Source organism: Panulirus ornatus, chromosome 43 (assembly GCF_036320965.1).
Source record: "Panulirus ornatus isolate Po-2019 chromosome 43, ASM3632096v1, whole genome shotgun sequence".
Classification (NCBI taxonomy): Eukaryota; Metazoa; Arthropoda; class Malacostraca; order Decapoda; family Palinuridae; genus Panulirus; species Panulirus ornatus.
This window is the reverse complement of record NC_092266.1, coordinates 15,982,206-15,999,285: the sequence shown is the minus strand read 5'-3', so window position 1 is coordinate 15,999,285 and position 17,080 is coordinate 15,982,206. Positions and strand designations below refer to the sequence as shown.

At 38.8% G+C, this 17,080-nt stretch overlaps 1 protein-coding gene across 3 annotated transcripts in view; it reads right to left on the bottom strand.

Moving 5' to 3' along the window:
• The window catches only part of spg (dedicator of cytokinesis spg), a 392,951-nt gene that overhangs the window by 74,813 nt on the left and 301,058 nt on the right, over positions 1-17,080 (bottom strand). For all 3 annotated transcript variants that reach the window (XM_071687033.1, XM_071687034.1, XM_071687035.1), the window contains one exon: positions 9,231-9,389. In XM_071687033.1, the coding sequence (XP_071543134.1) occupies positions 9,231-9,389 (159 nt within the window). The remainder of the gene's footprint in view (positions 1-9,230; positions 9,390-17,080) is intronic.

Sequence of the window (17,080 nt, the reverse complement as noted above, 5' to 3'; positions counted from 1 at the left end):
CATGTGAAGCGTCCGGGGTAAACCATGGAAAGCTGTGTAGGTATGTATATTTGCGTGTGTGGACGTGTGTATGTACATGTGTATGGGGGGGGGGTTGGGCCATTTCTTTCGTCTGTTTCCTTGCGCTACCTCGCAACCGCGGGAGACAGCGACGAGGTAAAAAAAAAAAAAAAATATATATATATATATATATATATATATATATATATATATATATATATACATACATATATGTGGGTTAAGTCATCTACTTACGACAAGAAACAACAACAGATAAAAGTTATACACAGATTGTCTAGACATGGGCCAATAGGACTTACGCTGTCTGTTTCTTCCATGTACTCCCATGTATAAGTCAATGTTGGCCTTCACTTATATAAATACCTCCACCTTAGTCTGATCCATTTCTGAGTAAGGGGTGAAGGAAGGTGTGGATAACACAACTGAAAGCTGCCTACATGATGTGAAGATTGAGATCTTATTGCTTTCTTTTCCTTAAGCTCGATTTCACACCATACTCTTATTTCATTTACAAGGCAATGCATTGGAGGTGAATAGCATAGGTATACAGAAAAATCATTTATATTTATTTTACTTTGTCGCTGTCGACCATGTTAGTGAGGCAGCGCAGGGAAAAAGATGAAATAATGGCCCAACTCAACACACATACACATGTATATATATATATATATATATATATATATATATATATATATATATATATATATATATATATATTTATATATATATATATATATATATATATATATATATATATATATATATATATATATATATATACACACACACGTCCACACACGCAAATATACATACCTATGCATCTCAACGTATACATATATATACACACATAGACATATACATATATACACATGTACATAATTCATACTGTCTGCCTTTATTCATTCCCATCGCCACCCCGCCACACATGAAATAACAACCCCCTCCCCCTGCATGTGTGCGAGGTAGCGCTAGGAAAAGACAACAAAGGCCACATTTGTTCACACTCAGTCTCTAGCTGTCATGTATAATGCACCTAAACCACAGCTCCCTTTCCACATCCAGGCCCCACAGAACTTTCCATGGTTTACCCGAGATGCTTCACATGCCCTGGTTCAATCCATTGACTGCAGTTCGACCCTGGTATACCACATCGTTCCAATGCACTCTATTCCTTGCACACCTTTTACCCTCCTGCATGTTCAGGCCCCAATCACTCAAAATCTTTTTCACTCCATCTTTCCAACTCCATTTGGTCTCCCACTTCTCCTCATTCTCTCTACCTCTGACACATATATCCTCTTGGTCAATTTTTCCTCACTCATTCTCTCCCTGTGACCGAACCATTTCAAAACACCCTCTTCTGCTCTCTCAACCACACTCTTTTTATTACCACACATCTCTCTTACCCTTACATTACTTACTCGATCAAACCACCTCACACCACATTCTGTCCTCAAACATCTCATTTCCAGCACATCCACCCTCTTCCGCACAACTCTATCTACACCCAATGCTTCGCAACCACATAACATTGTTGGAACCATTATTCCTTCAAACATGCCCATTTTTGCTTTCTGAGATAATGTTCTAGACTTCCACACATTCCTCAACGCTCCCAGAACTTTTGCCCCCTCCCCCACCCTATGATTCACTTCCGCTTCCATGGTTTCATCCGCTGCCAAATACACTCCCATATATCTAAAACACTTCACTTCCTCCAGTTTTTCTCCATTCAACCTTACATCCCAACTGACTTGTCCCTCAACCTTACTCTACCTAATAACCTCGCTCTTATTCGCATTTACTCTCAGCTTTCTTCTTTCACACACTTTACCAAACTCAGTCACCAGCTTCTGCAGTTTCTCACACGAATCAGCCACTAGTGCTGTATCATCAGCGAACAACAACTGACTCACTTCACAAGCTCTCTCATCCACAACAGACTGCATACTTGCCTCTCTTTCCAAAACCCTTGCATTCACCTCCCTAACAACCCCATCCATAAACAAATCAAACAACCATGGAGACATCACACACCTCTGCCACAAACCAACATTCACTGAGAACCAATCAATTTCCTCTCTTCCTACACGTACACATGCCTTACATCCTCGATAAAAACTTTTCACTGCTTCCAACAACTTGCCTCCCACACCATATATTCTTAATACCTTCCACAGAGCATCTTTATCAACTCTATCATATCCCTTCTCCAGATCCATAAATGCTACATACAAATACATTTGCTTTTCTAAGTATTTCTCACATACATTCTTCAAAGCAAACACCTGATCCACACATCCTCTACCACTTCTGAAACCACACTGCTCTCCCCCAATCTGATGCTTTGTACATGCCTTCACCCTCTCAATCAATACCCTCCCATACAATCTCCCAGGAATACTAAACAAACTTATCCCTCTGTAATTTGAGCACTAACTTTTATCCCCTTTGCCTTTGTACAATGGGACTATGCAAGCATTCCGCCAATCCTCAGGCACCTCACCACGTGTCATACATACATTAACTACTTACCAACCAGTCAACAATTCAGTCATCCCCTTTTTTAATAAATTCCACTGCAATACCAACCAAACCTGCTGCCTTGCCGGCTTTCATCTTCCGCAAAGCTTTTACTACCTCTTCTCTGTTTACCAAATCATTCTCCCTAACCCTCTCACTTTCACACCACCTTGACCAAAACACCCTATATCTGCCACTCTATCATCAAATACATTCAACAAACCTTCAAAATACTCACTCCATCTCCTTCTCCCCATCACCACTACTTGTTATCACCTCCCCATTAGTCCCTTCACTGAAGTTCCCATTTGTTCCCTTGTCTTACGCACTTTATTTACCTCCTTCCAAAACATCTTTTGATTCTCCCTAAAATTTAATGATACTCTCTTACCCCAACTCTTATTGCCCTCTTTTTCAACTCTTGCACCTTTCTCTTGACCTCCTGCCTCTTTCTTTTATACATCTCCCAGTCATAAAAATATGACATTAAACTAGAAATAAGTGTCAGGAAAACTGGCTGGCATACATGGGAGGACATGGAAGGTTTTGTTTCTTTCTTCATCCTGAAATTTTAGTACACTTTACTCATATTTCATACACAGCCTCAGAGTTGATGGTAACATGTACATATCAAAAAATATTACACTAGCTCACACTGAAATTAAGCATGACAACTGAGTGGCTGGCACACATGGGCTGATTATTAGAGGCATTTTCTTTGGAAATAATCTACCTCTTCACTTATCTGTTGCCACAATCTTCCATCACCCCTTGATTGCATGAAGAAAAAACTAGGTGCAGTTGTTCCGCAATTTCTTCCACAACTGCATAATCAGTGGGAACACTTCCTGCACAGACCTACTTCTTTGTTATGTAATACGCTGAAATCACCAAATCACTTACTTCTTCACATTTCTCTTACTATAATTCTTCACTTTCCTCACAACCTGATACATATCATAGGCATTCCTCATTACACAAGTCATCCAACTATCTCCGAATTTCAGTGGGATCACCACGTATGCATGACTTGCAGGTTGATTGCTGTGCACTTATCATGACTTGCACTGCAACTTTATAAGGGCAGGATAGACATCAGATGTGTAAACTACACCCTCCCTAGCCTCTTAATCAGCACTAGATCAGACCAACACAAAAACTAGCCCCTTAATCAGCACTAGATCAGGCCAACACAAAAACTGTCTATAACTTGTTTTGAAAAATTTTCTTACTTTTAGATGGAGGATTCTTTCTTCATATATGAAGATAGACATCAGAGCCAATCTTTCAATGTAGACATTAAAGACCAGCATATCTGATGTGCATGGTCAGTAAAATACTGAAGTTACTCAAGGAGCAAATGGTCATTAATTGCAAAGGAAAATCTCCCAAAGTGAGGCAACAATGGTTCAGGGAAAGGAGGTCGTGCACAACAAATTTCTTAAACAAAAGGGACGAACAGATGAACTACATGTTCGTGGACTGTCAGTGAGCATCTGACACTACCACATTAGAGGTCAGTAAGCTAGATATTCAGGCAAGCATTTGAGGGAAACACCTTTGACAGCAAGAGAATCATCTAAGTGGAAAGGAACACAGAATGCATGTTAGAGAAGTCTTCTCAAAATGGGCTACGGTTACCTGTTGTGTTGCAGGGCCATTCCTCTTCACAATCTATGGAAATGACTTGCCAGAAGGACTGGTCTCATAACTGAATATGTTTGTGGATGATGCTAAGGTCATGAGAAAGGTAAAGAATGATGAGGATTGAATCAACCCTATCATAAAGGAACTTTCACAAGCAACAAAGTTGGTTTAATACGTGGTTCAAGAATTCCAACAAGATAAATGCAAAAGTAATGAGGGTGGGTTACAGCAAAAAAAGACCTTGATATGAATATAATTTAGCCCATAATATGCTGCAGGAATATGAGTATGAATGACTTAGGGGTCAATAATGTAATTAACCAGTCATCAGTACACCAGCATACCAACTCACAAGAACTGTAAAGAAGACAAACTATGTGCAACCAAAAATAAAACTGTACTCAAATACAGGTACACCACCGAATTTCCGGAAACTGATGGTTCAGTACCTCCTTTACTTTGCACAAATTATGAGAGGGAACTTGAAATTACCATGGCAACCAGACTAGTTTACTAGTGCATTTATTTACATTCTTTACACTTCACTTGTTGGTAGTGATACCGCAATTCTGTGAGATTCTTAGCTTAATTTGCTTACATTTAACCCTAGCTATGGCTCCTAAGAAATATGAGTGCCAGCTGTGGTGTCAAATGTAAACACCGGTCCATATCGATCCAAGGTAAAGTAGAACTGTTGAAAAAATGGACCATGGTGTTTCGGTGCATAAGCTGTGAGACATCTGCAGTATTGGTTCATCAACTGTTCATGATATAAAGAAGCAGAGGAAGAAAATACTGAAATTCTATGCAGACAGCCATTCAAAGAAGCAAATGACGATTGGAAAAACCATGAAAGATGGTAAGAGTACTGAACATGATTGAGTGATGATGGAATGGTTTCAACAGCGTTGGAGTGATGGAGTGGACTTGCCAGGTAGCATGAAAATGAACCATGAACCAGGCTAAGTTGTTCCATAAAGAACTTAAATCACGACATGAGCATGACTATAGTGAAGGATGGCTTCAAAGATTTAAGAAGTGTCATGGAATTTCCAAGAATAAAGCATGCGGGGAGAAGCGGTCTGCAAACCACAAAGGAGCTGCTGAGTATGTGGACGAATTTGCAAAACTCGTAGATGACGAGCACCTCAGTCCTGAGCAGGTGTATAAGTACCTGTATTTCGTTCATTTATCTAATTTACATTAATAATTTGTTTAATTTAAATTTCTAGCAGTTCATGGTATACTTTAGACACATGGGAGATGTATAATTAGTGGGTTAGAGGTGTGTTGATGAATTATCATTACGTGACCATGGTTGGTCCGGCAAAATGGTTAATCTGCCAAGGCTTTGGAACCAAGAGTGCCGGAAAATCAGTGGTGTACCTGTACATGAATAAGGAAATATTCAGCAAGCTATCCACAACTTTAAACTATCTATCTATATCTCTCACACCTGTTTCCACCTGGAATGCCCTCTAGGGGGTGGGCATGGCAATAGATTCTCCATAAGAAGTGAACTCCAATGCCACTTCTTAGCACTTAACACCTCATCCTTAACAAACCGCTGGTAAAAGGCAACTCTAACAAAGTGTTTGCAGAGGCTATTACCTAATGTTACTATTGACTATTACGTCCTAATGCTCCTGCCTCATGTTCATACCAACTACCTTTACCTAATATTTCTATTTAATGCTGCAGCCTAAATATTCCAACCTACTACTTCTACTGTTCCTACTATCTTGCCAAAAGGCAGGGCTAGTGCATAGTGCTCACCATGGGAAACCTAGAGTTATGAAGAATGAGCTGTGTGAGCTAAGTGATATCAAGTGGTATGTATGACATGGAAAGATTGTATGTTTGTGGACAGACTGTCAGTATTCTGTGTGTGGGTGAAGCAGAAAGACAACTACCTGGATCAAAGGAGTGTAGTTTGAAAACCACTGAAGTGCTAGCTCACTACACAGCCATCACTAACCCTCCCAATATCCAGGTGGGTAGCACACGCAATATACCCCACTGGTCATTGGCTGCCTATCAAATACTACCAACCTACAACTTAAAGCAAAACTGGAATTTGCTTAAGTTTGGTCATTGCACTTAAAAAAGCACAAAATACTAATACAGATAAGCAAGAAGGGTGCAACAAAGATAGAACCAAAAATAAGAAAGACAACCTACAGTGAGGGTTAGGGACTATAAATTAGCTTACCATGGAAATAGAGAGAGTATGGGAAGACATGATCATAGGCCTCAAATTCCTAAACCAGTTTGATGAAGCTAACAGTCAGTAGTTCTTTGAAAGACCAAAGTTAGTGCAACCAAAAGCTAAATAAAAAAAATAAGCATGAAAACTGTTAGACAAAGATGTAAATAAGTACTTTCATAGTGTCAAGAGTAATGGAGGATGGAAAAAGCTAACTGATGAAATTTAGAATGTCGACAATAAATAAAAGCTTAAAAAAAAGTTGGTTTCAAAAAAGTCAGAGGAGAAAGTTCAAGAGATGGGATTCTGTGAGTGCATAACTCCATCCTTATATCCTACAAACAGGTTATCAAATATACTTAATTTCACATATCAATTCCCTCTTCATACTGTGCAAGCAGGTTATCAGTAATATGTAATACACATACTAACTTCCTCCTTGCACTATACAAATGGTTTATCAAAAACAGGTAATCACAAACACTGTCATAGATTCTAGTCATGTAAAAAACTCCTTATCAATGCATGGCACTGAACTAAATACCAATAATGGCAAAACAATAAAAATTAGTGGAGAAAAAGAATTCAAGAGTTGATAAAGATGTCTTGTGGAAGGTCTTATTGCAGGAGAAGCAGGCAACTAGAAGCAATGAAAGTTTTATCAAGAATGTCAGTCATATGTGTGAGTAGGTAAAAAGGAGGGTGAGAGATTCAGGTGAAAGTGGATGTGTGTCAAGGGGTGAGATGTCTCCATTGATGTTTAATATAAGTATGGATGGGAGCACTAATCTTAACTAGGATATGTCTGCTCCACTTGTCTCCATGGCTGTTTAATATGTATGGACTGGATTAGATTACAGAATTTAGTTTTATAAGCCAAACACTGGAGCTTCTAAGGCTATTCAGCACTCTTTATTACAGGTACACCACCAATTTTCCAGCACTCTTGGTTCCAAAGCCTTGCCGGATTACCCATTTTGCCAGACCAACCATGGTCACATAATAATAATTCAACACACCTCTAACCTACCAATTATACATCTCCCATGCTACCCAAGTCCACTCCATCACTCCGACACTGTCGAAACCATTCCAGCATCACTCAATTGTGTTCAGTACTCTAACCATCTCTTTCATAGTTTTTCTAATCGTCATTTGCTTCTTGGAAGCACTGTCTGCATAGAATTTCAGTATTTTCACCCTTTGCTTCTTTATATCATAAACAGTTGATGAACCAATACTGCAGATGTCACACAGCTTACACACCGAAAGACAATGGTCCATTTTTTTCAACAGTTCTTCTTTATCTTGGATCGATATGGACTGGTGTTTATGTTTGACACCACAACTGACAAACCCATATGTCTTAGAAGCCATAGCTAGAGTTACATTTAAGCAAAATAAGCTAAGAATCTCACAGAATTGCAGTATCACCACCAACAAGTGCAGTGTAAAGAATGTAAATAAGCGCACCCTACACACAACGCCATCTGTCCCCACCCAGTAAACTAGTCTGGTGACCACAGTAATTTCAAGTTCCCACACGTAATTTTGTCTGGACTAAAGGAGGTGCCGAACCATCAGTTACCGGAAATTCGGTGGTGTACCTCTCTGTGTATGGATGGGAGCATTAAACTGAACTAGGTTATGTCTGCTCCACTTGGAAATCTTATGAAAACATGAGGTTACTGAAATAGTCATGATACACAAAAAGTAGATTAAACAAAAGATGATGGAACAGATTTGTAAGAAATGAAGATGTGCACAGCTGTCATCAGTATAGACCTCTCTATAGTGTACAAATAACATAAAAACAGCATATGATTGATTTGCGTTACTTATTTGAGAAAGATGATAACTGGTAATAAAAAGACCAGATGAGAGGACAAAATTCTGAGGATCACAACTACTGAGGAAATGTTACCCATCAATAGTCATAGGATTGCAATGACCAGAACAAAGTTGGATATAAGAAAACAGACTGAGATCAGACCCTGATGTACACCTTTTCAAAAAGCTTTCAACATATCTTGGGCCACATCATAAGGTTTCTCAAAGTTTCTCCGAGGCTACTCATACATTAGTAGCACAGGAAAGATATCAACAATGTGTCTCACCCTGCACACTGGTGACAAAGAAAAACTAAGAGATTAATAATTGGGGAAATGGGAGTTGAGGGGAGATTAAAAGACACTGGAGATAGTAGAAATCAAAGCACAACAACAGCAGCTATGGGGGTATGGAACAATTACCCTTCCTTGTGATGGGTTGTACCACTGCATGTTTCCAACATAAAGAAGTTTTGGATTTTTAGTAAAAACAAAACTGAAAAGCAAGCATGAACACAAATTCTGAGGTAAAATCCTTACACAAATGAAAAAGAAATCATCTGGTCCAATTGCCTTCTGTCAATGGAAATTCTTTAAGGAATTTGTGAAAAAAGAGCAAAGAAAAGGGGTAGTGGATTAGTAGGAAATATATATGGGGTGAAATAATGCTCAAGTCTTGCACAGAGAAATTAGAGAAAACAAAACCAAGAACTACATTATCTTCAAGAGCACAAATTTTGTGCAGTTAAATTTTGAGAGATGGGGAATGAAAAACAAATCCAGTGTTGGGAGAATGGTCACAACAGTCTAGAATATAAGCAAGCTTATTTTGCTTTCTTATCAACAAATGAAATGAAGACACCTGGGGTTATTCTTCACATACTATCATGAAATATATGGTGGAAGCACAACTATGTAAAACTACAATGTTGAAAAGTATTCCTTCCCTTGCAATGAAATCTCCATAAAAATACATCCTTCATGGTTTCTAAGGATTCATTTACCTTGAACTCATTATCTTTATCTGCAGGGCCACGATAAAAAGGTCTGTCATAAACAAAACGTCGAACATGGTTGTTTGAATAGTACTTCAGAATTCGTTCATCAACCTCTGCACCCTCAAACATTGGGTTGGCCTCAGGTAAAGTCTTCACAGCACATATCTGGAAATGAAAATAAATCAATTACCAACAATGTATTCTGGAGTGATAATTCTATACATATATAATGCAAACATTAACTAGTTAGTGGAAAACTAAGCTATTTTGCAATAAATTCATCATCCAATTCAGATTACATATAAAATATAAAACATTATTTCATACAAAAGAGAAAATAGCCACTGTACAATACAAATCAAATCATATATATTTATTGAATTTAGAAAACAATTAAAGATGATTCTTAAATGATGAAAAAGCATGTCATTAACCACACAATATCTAACTACAGGGGAGAAAGAATACTTTCCACGCATTCCCCACGTCATAGAAGGCAACTAAAGGTGACAGGAGCGGGGGGCTAGAAACCCTCCCCTCCTTGTATCTTAACTTTCTGAAAGGGGAAACAGGAGGAGTCACGTGGGGAGTGTTCATCCTCCTCGAAGGCTCAGATTGGGCTGTCTAAATGTGTGTGTGGATGTAACCAAGATGAGAAAAAAGGAGAGATAGGGAGTATGTTTGAGAAAAGGAACCTGGATGTTTTAGCTCTGAGTGAAACGAAGCTCGAGGGTAAAGGGGAAGAGTAGTTTCGGGATGTTTTGGGAGTAAAGTCAGGGGTTGGTGAGAGGACAAGAGCAAAGGAAGGAGTAGCACTACTCCTGAAACAGGAGTTGTGGGAGTATGTGTTAGAGTGTAAGAAAGTTAACTCTAGATTGATATGGGTAAAACTGAAAGTGGATGGAGAGAGATGGATGATTATTGGTGCATATGCACCTGGGTATGAGAAGAAAGATCATGAGGCAAGTGTTTTGGAAGCAGCTGAGAGAGTGTGTTAGCAGTTTTGATGCATGAGACCGGGTTATAGTGATGGGTGATTCGAATGCAAAGGTGAATAATGTGGCAGTTGAGGGAATAATTGGTGTACATGGGGTGTTCAGTCTTGTAAATGGAAATGGTGAAGAGCTTGTAGATTCGTGTGCTGAAAAAGGAATGGTGATTGGGAATACCTGGGAGAAAGGAGAAAGTCCAGGACAGCTTGCAAGCTCTGCAAGCCGTCCTGGACTTTCTCCTTTTGTTACTGCTTTCTCCAAATCGTTAATCAAGGCCCACCAACCGAAGTTACGATTTGGATCCCTTAGGAAATGCCTTGATGAACAAGTGATGCAAAGATCTGTTCTACCTCAGCGATTGTTGCAGCTGTCTGGTCGACTATTTGACCAATTCCAAAACTTTATATTAAAGAAACACATTGAATTAAAGAAACTTGAAATGGAGGAGGCTTTTTGCATTACAAGAGAGAGGAAACGTGCCTTTCAAATGGCAATACCGACGTATTGGAAGAACCGGATGTTGGACTATTGCTACGATAGATTAAGGAATGGATGCAATAGGCTACATATGACACTAAATTGTAAGTTGGAACATCTTATTAAAAACAGCGACTGGACTAAGAACACAAACCCTTCTTTTGTGATAAGCCTGTCTAATAAACAACTAGATAAGGATTCTTGTGTGCATTAGGCTATGGGTTAAGTTTCGTGTGCTCTAACAGGGAAGCCAGCTGAGTTGATATCGCAAAGTCTTTTTGTGATTTTGAGAAACATAGTAATTGAACTAATGATGAAATTAATATCTGCAAGGGTTTAGTGTATGCTAGTTAGTCAAAACCAGTGGAACCTAATTGCCCTAAAAGATTTATAAGAGCTATTAACAACTTAAAAAAAGACAACTTGAAATGGAGGAGGCTTTTCGCATTACAAGAGAGAGGAAACGTGCCTTTCAAATGGCAATACCGATGTATTGGAAGAACCGGATGTTGGACTATCGCTACGATAGATTAAGGAATGAACGCAATAGGCTACATATGACACTAAATTGTAAGTTGGAACATCTTATTAAAAACAGCGACTGGACTAAGAACACAAACCCTTCTTTTGTGGTAAGCCTGTCTAATAAACAACTAGATAAGGATTCTTGTGTGCATTAGGCTATGGGTTAAGTTTCGTGTGCTCTAACAGGGAAGCCAGCTGAGTTGATATCGCAAAGTCTTTTTGTGATTTTGAGAAAAACAGTAATTGAACTAATGATGAAATTAATATCTGCAAGGGTTTAGTGTATGCTAGTTAGTCAAAACCAGTGGAACCTAATTGCCCTAAAAGAGTTATAGGAGCTATTAACAACTTAAAAAAAGACAAGGATATACCTATTACTAAAGCAGATAAGGCTAACACTGTTGTGATTTTAGATAAAAGTAACTATTTATCTTAAATGAATGATCTTTAAAATGATGACACAACATATTCTAAACTCAGCAAAAATCCCTTAGAAGCAGTTAATTCCCATTTCAATAAAGAAATGAAGTTGTTGTTGAAAGGTAGTGGTTCTCTGATCAAAAGTTTGTCATCTCTGACCTCTTCATTGCCATATATGTAGGGACTTATCAAAACACACAAACAGAATTTTCCAGCAAGACCTACAGTGAGTTCAGTAGGCTCCATCACATATAAATTGTCAAAATGGTTAGTTTCTATTAAGCCCTTCAGTGGGTAAGGTATCAAATTCTAATATCATGAATAATGTAGATTTAGTCAACAAACTAAACAATATCAATGTTAATTTTGATTTCCACCTAGTTAGCTTTGTTTCCTCACTTTTCAATAAAGTTCCAGTTGATGACCTTTTAGAATATTTATTTGATGTCTTAGATGATATTCATTTACCTGTTCCAAAGTCTGTTTTCACTGAACTGATAAAATTGTGTATAAAAGACTGTGAATTTCAATTCAAAGAGGATTATTATGCTAAAAAATTTGGCATGGCAAGGGTAACCCTCTTTCACTTGTACTAAGCAATCTTTATATGGAATTTTTTTAAACAAAATTACTAAAGGATATCTTACCTTCTAATGCAATTTGGTTTAGGTATGTAGATGATGTTCTTTGTGTTTGGCCAACAAATGAAAATTTACAAATATTTCTCCCCACACTTAACAATTTAGTACTTTCCATCAAATTTACTGTAGAAAATGAAAATAATGGTATGTTACCATTTTTAGATTGCATGATCCATAGGTAAGGAAGCAAGTTCAAGTTTAGCATATACAGAAAACCTACCATTGTATGCTCATATATCCATTATTACTCATCTCAACATGACAGAGGTAAATCATCTTTTCAATCTATGTTCCTTAGGGCATTACGTATTTGCAATCCAGAGTTTATTGATGATGAGTTTGAGAAGATATATTCTATTGGATCTAAGTTAAAGTACCCTAGATCTTTCATTAATAAATCCCTTAAGTCAGCAAAGAAATCATTTTATAGAGTTGAGCCCAAACCTCCCATTGACACCAAGAATCTTTTAGTTCTCCTTTTTAATGATAATTTTACTTTACTTCCCATGTTGCTTAAATCCTTTAATGTAATTGTTGCCTTCAGCAACAATAATACCATAAAGAATATCTCAATCAGGAATTCACCAGAAAATTCTCCTGGATGCATCTATAAAGTGCCATGTGGAAATTGTGATAAATTTTATGTTGGGCAGACTGGTAAGGATCTTCCTGTTAGACTTAAGCAACATAAATATAGTAAAAGAACAGGACAAGAATCAAATGCCTTGCTTAATCATGTTAAAAACTATGATCATTGTATTGACTGGAGTAATACCATCTCAGTTATTAACTCTAACTCTATTACCACGAGAAATATCATTGAATCTTTTAATCATAAAAAACACAAAGAATTATAATCTCAATAATAGTGATGGTTTATACAAATTAGATAACTTTAATGCTGACAAAATTTGTAAAATGATAATCTATGAATGCTCGATGTCTGTCTTGGACAATCGTATGCTTAACAAATGGCGTCCTGGCTTCGTCTCTTTGATGTATATCAATTGACTGTTATATTTCTCTCTTGTGTCTCCCCTGATGATGTGATTATCACACGAAAGTGCACTTGGGAACTTATCGTGTTTCATTTTCCCTGTGGACTGATAAGAATTTATATAAATATTTTTTATTTATCATTTTGCTTTGTCGCTCTCCCGCGTTTGCGAGGTAGCACAAGGAAACAGACGAAACAATGGCCCAACACACCCACATACACATGTATATATATGCATATCCACACACACAAATATACATACTTATACATCTCAACATATACATATATATATACACACAAAGACACGTACATATATATACATGCAGATAATTCATACTGTCTGCCTTTATTCATTCCCGTTGCCACCTCGCCACACATGAAAATAACCACCCCCCTCCCCCCAAATGTGCGCGAGGTAGTGCTAGGAAAAGACAACAAAGGCCACTTTAGTTCACATTCAGTCTCTAGCTGTCATGTAATAATGCACCGAAACCACAGCTCCCTTTCCACATCCAGGCCCCACAGAACTTTCCATGGTTTACCCCAGACGCTTCACATGCCCTGGTTCAATTCATTGACAGCACGTCGACCCCAGTATACCACATCGATTCCAATTCACTCTATTCCTTGCACGCCTTTCACCCTCCTGATGTTCAGGCCCTGATCACTCAAAATCTTTTTCACTCTATCTTTCTACCTCCAATTTGGTCTCCCACTTCTCGTTCCCTCCACCTCTGACACATGTATCCTCTTGGTCAATCTCTCCTCACTCATTCTCTCCATGTGACCAAGTCATTTCAACACACCCTCTTCTGCTCTCTCAACCACACTCTTTTTATTACCACACATCTCTCTTACCCTATTATTACTTACTCGATCAAACCACCTCACACCACATATTGTCCTCAAACATCTCATTTTCAGCATATCCACCCTACTCCGCACAACTCTATCCATAGCCCACGCCCTGCAACCATATAACATTGTTGGAACCACTATTCCTTCAAACATACCCATTTTTGCTTTCCGAGATAATGTTCTCGACTTCCACACATTCTTCAATGCTCCCAGAAATTTGGTCCCCTCCCCAACCCTATGATTCACTTCCGCTTCCATGGTTCCATCCGCTGCCACATCCACTCCCAGATATCTAAAACACTTCACTTCCTCAAATTTTTCTCCATTCAAACTTACATCCCAATTGACTTGTCCCTCAACCTTACTCTACCTAATAACCTTGCTCTTATTCCCATTTAACCTCAGCTTTCTTCTTTCACACACTTTACCAAACTCAGTCACCAGCTTCTGCAGTTTCTCACCCGAATCAGCCACCAGCGAACAACAACTGACTCACTTCCCAAGCTCTCTCATCCACAACAGACTTCATACTTGCCCCTCTTTCCAAAACTCTTGCATTCACCTCCCTAACAACCCCATCCAGAAACAAATTAAACAACCATGGAGACATCACACACCCCTGCCGAAAACCTACATTCACTAAGAACCAATCACTTTCCTCTCTTCCTACACATACACATGCCTTACATCCTCGATAAAAACTTTTCACTGCTTCTAACAACTTGCCTCCCATACCATATATTCTTAATACCTTCCACAGAGCATCTCTATTAACTCTATCATATGACTTCTCTTGATCCATAAATGCTACATACAAATCCATTTGCTTTTCTAAGTATTTCTCACATACATTCTTCAAAGAAAACACCTGATCCACACATCCTCTACCACTTCTGAAATCACACTGCTCTTCCCCAATCTGATGCTCTGTACATGCCTTACCCTCTCAATCAATACCCTCCCATATAATTTCCCAGGAATACTCAACAAACTTATACCTCTGAAATTTGAGCACTCACTTTTATCCCCTATGCCTTTGTACAATGGCACTATGCAAGCATTCCACCAATCCTCGGGCACCTCACCATGAGTCATACATACATTAAATAACTTTACCAACCAGTCAACAATAGTCACCCCCTTTTTTAATAAATTCCACTGCAACACCATCCAACCCTGCTGCCTTGCCAGCTTTCATCATCTGCAAAGCTTTTACTACCTCTTCTCTGTTTACCAAATGATTCTCTCTAACCCTCTCACTTTGCACACCACCTCCACCAAACACTCTATATCTGCCACTCTATCATCAAATACATTCAACAAACCTTCAAAATACTCACTCCATCTCCTTCTCACATCACCACTACTTGTTATCACCTCCCCATTAGCCCCATTCACTGAAGTTACCATTTTTTCCCTTGTCTTATGCACTTTATTTACCTTCTTCCAGAACATCTTTTTATTCTCCCTAAATTTAATGATACTCTCTCATTTGCCCTCTTTTTCACCTATTGCACCTTTCTCTTGACCTCCTGCCTCTTTCTTTATACAGGTCCCACTCATTTGCATTATTTCCCTGCAATAATCGTCCAAATGCCTCTCTCTTCTCTTTCACTAATAATCTTACTTCTTCATCCCACCACTCATTACCCTTTCTAATCTGCCCACCTCCCACGTTTCTCATGCCACAAGCATCTTTTGCGCAAGCCATCACTGCTTCCCTAAATACATCCCATTCCTCCCCCACTCCCCTTACCTCCTTTGTTCTCACCTTTTTTCATTCTGTACTCAGTCTCTCCTGGTACTTCCTCACACAAGTCTCCTTCCTAAGCTCACTTACTCTCACCACTCTTTTCACCCCAACATTCTCTCTTCTTTTCTGAAAACCTCTACAAATCTTCACCTTCACCTCCATAAGATAATGATCAGACATCCCTCCAGTTGCATCTCTCAGCACATTAACATCCAAAGGTCTCTCTTTCACGCGCCTATCAATTAACACATAATCCAATAATGCTCTCTGGCCATCTCTCCTACTTATATACGTATACTTATGTATATCTCTCTTTTTAAACCAGGTATTCCCAATCACCAGTCCTTTTTCAGCACATAAATCTACAAGCTCTTTACCATTTCCATTTACAACACTGAACACCTCATGTATACCAATTATTCCCACAACTGCCACATTACTCATCTTTGCATTCAAATCACCCATCACTATAACCCGGTCTTGTACATCAAAGCTACTAACACACTCACTCAGCTGCTCCCAAAACTTGCCTCTCATGATCTTTCTTCTCATGCCCAGGTGCATATGCACCAATAATCACCCATCTCTCTCCATCCACTTTCAGTTTTACCCATATCAATCTAGAGTTTACTTTCTTACACTCTATCACATACTCCCACCACTCCTGTTTCAGGAGTAGTGCTACTCCTTCCCTTGCTCTAGTCCTCTCACTAACCCCTGACTTTACTCCAAAGACATTCCCAAACCACTTTTCCCCTTTACCCTTGAGCTTCGTTTCACTCAGAGCCAAACCATCCAGGTTCTTTCCTCAAACATACTACCTATCTCTCCTTTTATCTCATCTTGGTTACATCCACACATATTTAGACACCAATCTGAGCCTTCGAGGAGGATGAGCACTTCCCGCGTGACTCCTTCTTCTGTTTCCCCTTTTAGAAAGTTAAAATACAAGGAGGGGAGGGTTTCCAGCCACCCGCTCCCATCCCCTTTAGTCGCCTTCTACGACACGTGAGGAATGTGAGGGAAGTAAAGCAGTATGAAAAGATCAAAGGTCCCTTAGACAATAAGCTAGAATGATAGAGCAACTGTACGACAAGGGTGACTATGGAGGTGTGCGTGCAAAAGGACATCATTAAAGTGTTTAAAGGACATTATTCATGCTTTATCAATATCTAAAAAACTAGACAATGTTC